The sequence below is a fragment of the Pteropus vampyrus genome, unplaced genomic scaffold (genome assembly GCF_000151845.1).
Source record: "Pteropus vampyrus isolate Shadow unplaced genomic scaffold, Pvam_2.0 Scaffold12801, whole genome shotgun sequence".
Classification (NCBI taxonomy): Eukaryota; Metazoa; Chordata; class Mammalia; order Chiroptera; family Pteropodidae; genus Pteropus; species Pteropus vampyrus.
This window is the reverse complement of record NW_011901582.1, coordinates 1-2398: the sequence shown is the minus strand read 5'-3', so window position 1 is coordinate 2398 and position 2398 is coordinate 1. Positions and strand designations below refer to the sequence as shown.

At 53.5% G+C, this 2398-nt stretch overlaps 1 protein-coding gene across 1 annotated transcript in view; it reads left to right on the top strand.

Moving 5' to 3' along the window:
- LOC105310833 (mitochondrial import inner membrane translocase subunit TIM50-like) overlaps positions 1-1547 on the top strand; it is a 4279-nt gene extending 2732 nt beyond the window's left edge. The window contains exon 4 of the mRNA XM_023526863.1: positions 255-1547. Within this exon, the coding sequence (XP_023382631.1) occupies positions 255-374 (120 nt within the window). The 3' untranslated portion in view covers positions 375-1547. The remainder of the gene's footprint in view (positions 1-254) is intronic.
- The last annotated feature ends 851 nt before the right edge of the window (positions 1548-2398 follow it).

The following is a 2398-nucleotide window of genomic DNA, read 5'->3' as shown; positions in this document are numbered from 1 at the left end:
GGTAAATAGGTTCCCAGGGTTGAGGGGAGAGGCCCCCTGGAATCTGGGGAAGGGGATCTTGAGGGTACCAGGATTTGAGTCTGGGCTCCTGTGGCTCAGAGCTGGCTCTTGCCATGTCTGGGCTGGCGTTCTGGGGTTTTAAGGGAAAGGGTATGGTCTGGGCAGAGATTTCCCTTGGGCTGAGGGCTGGAAACTGGGAACCCTGGCAGGATGCTCTGCCCACCCCCACTGACCCCTGACCCGCCCCTCCTCCATCTGTTCCCCAACCCCAGGAGGAGCAGCAGCGCCTGGCCGAGCTCTCCAGATCCAGCAAGCAGAACCTCTTCTTCAGCTCTCTCACCAGCCGCCTGTGGCCTCGCTCCAAACAGCCCTGACCTCTGGGCCTCCCACTCGGTGCCAGGCCCCACCCCGGCCGCAGGGCAGCCACGTGTCCAATAAAGTCCATCCCAGATGCCACACTCCTGTGTCCGGAGAGTCTCCAGATGGGGGCATCAGGGTGAGGTCCGAGTGGCGGGTCGGCTGTCAAGCACAGAGCAGGTGCTTTGGTGTTTGACCCTGGCCTGGGACTCTGAAAGCCCAGGTCCCTGCTCTGGCTGTGTGTCCCATGTGCTGTGTGTGCTACAAAACGTGCATCGCCCTCTCTGGCCGCAGATCCCCCATCTGTGGAAGAGGACCGCCCTGGGGATTTTCAGGACTGCTAGCTGCCCAGCTGTCATGTAAATATGTGAAGCATGGGCTCAGTGGGCGCTGGGGGACAGCTCGCCCCATCCTGAGGGCAGCCGCTGTTCAGCTGTGCCAGCCGTGGCCCCACGGGAGCGGAGGCATAGAGTTGCTCGGTCTTCTGATTTTTCAATAGCAGCCAGAAAATGGGACTGTTATATTAAATCTCCCAGTTTTTAAATGTTGGCTTCCAACTGAACAGGCGCTCTGCGATGGAATTTCTCAGCGTTTCCTCCACGGTCTGTCTCTGCACTGGCCGGCGGCCACAGGAGGCTGTTAAGTACTTGAAACGTGGCTAGAGTAGCTGAGGAATGGAATTTGAAATTTTGTTTTATTTTGATTAATTTTAATTTAAATAGTCACATGAGAGTTCTAGACTGGCGGAGTTCATATCCAAGTTCTACCACTTCCTGTGTGATTTGGGGCAAGTTACCTAACCTCTCAGTGCTTCAGGTTCCACATTTATAAAGTAATAATAATAGTATGAACCCCAGGCTAGGCTCGAGGGCTGAGTGAGGCAGTCACGTGGTAGCTGTGACCCTTGGCCAAGTCGCCTTTCTGCCGCAGCTTCCTCATCTCTAAAGTTGAGGTGATGATAGTACCTACCTTAGTACAGTGGTTGTGTGGAGTAAAGGGGACAATTCACGCTCGAACTATATATGTATACATGGGACCTGTTGTTACCAGGCCAGACTGGTTAATCACAGGCCCGCTCCCCTGGCCGTCCCAGCCTCTCCTGCGCAGCCAGCGTTTAGTGCTAGTACCAGTTAAATATTTTAAAAACAGCTCTGGTGATTTTTATGATAATTAAAATGTATTTGAAACTGTGTGGGCCACATCGTACCTCTCAACTCTAGATTTATATAAAGACAGACGTCTACAAAGCAGAATTAAGATTTATACCCCCACCCGTCAACCCTGAGGTGTGCTGTCTGCAGTGCAGGGGACAGTTTCCAGATGTCTTTAGAATTCCCTAGCTTGAGGACCTCTGCAGCATTGAGGGAGGGAGGGGCCTGCGTTTTTTATTTTTGCATGTAGCTTTGAGAATTGGAGACGGTCTTAATTGAAAGCAAAGGTGGAGACCAAGGCTGATGTTTGGGCAGTGTGATTCCGAGGAGAGGGAGTCGTCACGATGTGTGCTTGCCTAGCACATGGCTGACACAGCCCCATGGAACCTTCTGAGGAGCCTTTGAAATGTGGCTCAGATCTGCCTACCCACAGGGCGTGGAAGGAGGAAGTGTGTCCATTGGCCCCTATCTCGCAGTGGTCAAGAGTGGCCCACGGGGAGGAAGGCTCAGTGCCCAAGGGGTTCCCTCAGGCCTCTGCCCCCACCTCGGGGCTGGCTCAGGAATGGTGCTGTTAGGGCCAGGCCTGCTGGAGGCCGGAGGGGAGGAGAGGGTTTGACCTTCACACAAGTGGCCTCTGAGGCACTGCTTGGGCAACATGACCTACGATGTCTTCCTAAAATGTGCTAGGGCTGTGTCTTGGCACCATGCAGGACTGGGCACACATCAAGGCAAATCTCAACAGGGTCTGAATTCCCAGATCACACACCACTCGAAAGCCTTGTCCCTGGTCAAGGTCTCAAATTCTTCAGTTTTCTCATAAGAGGTTAGTAATAGACCTCCCTCATTCGTTCATAATCTCCTAGGCACCAGGGTGTATCAGTGAACAGATC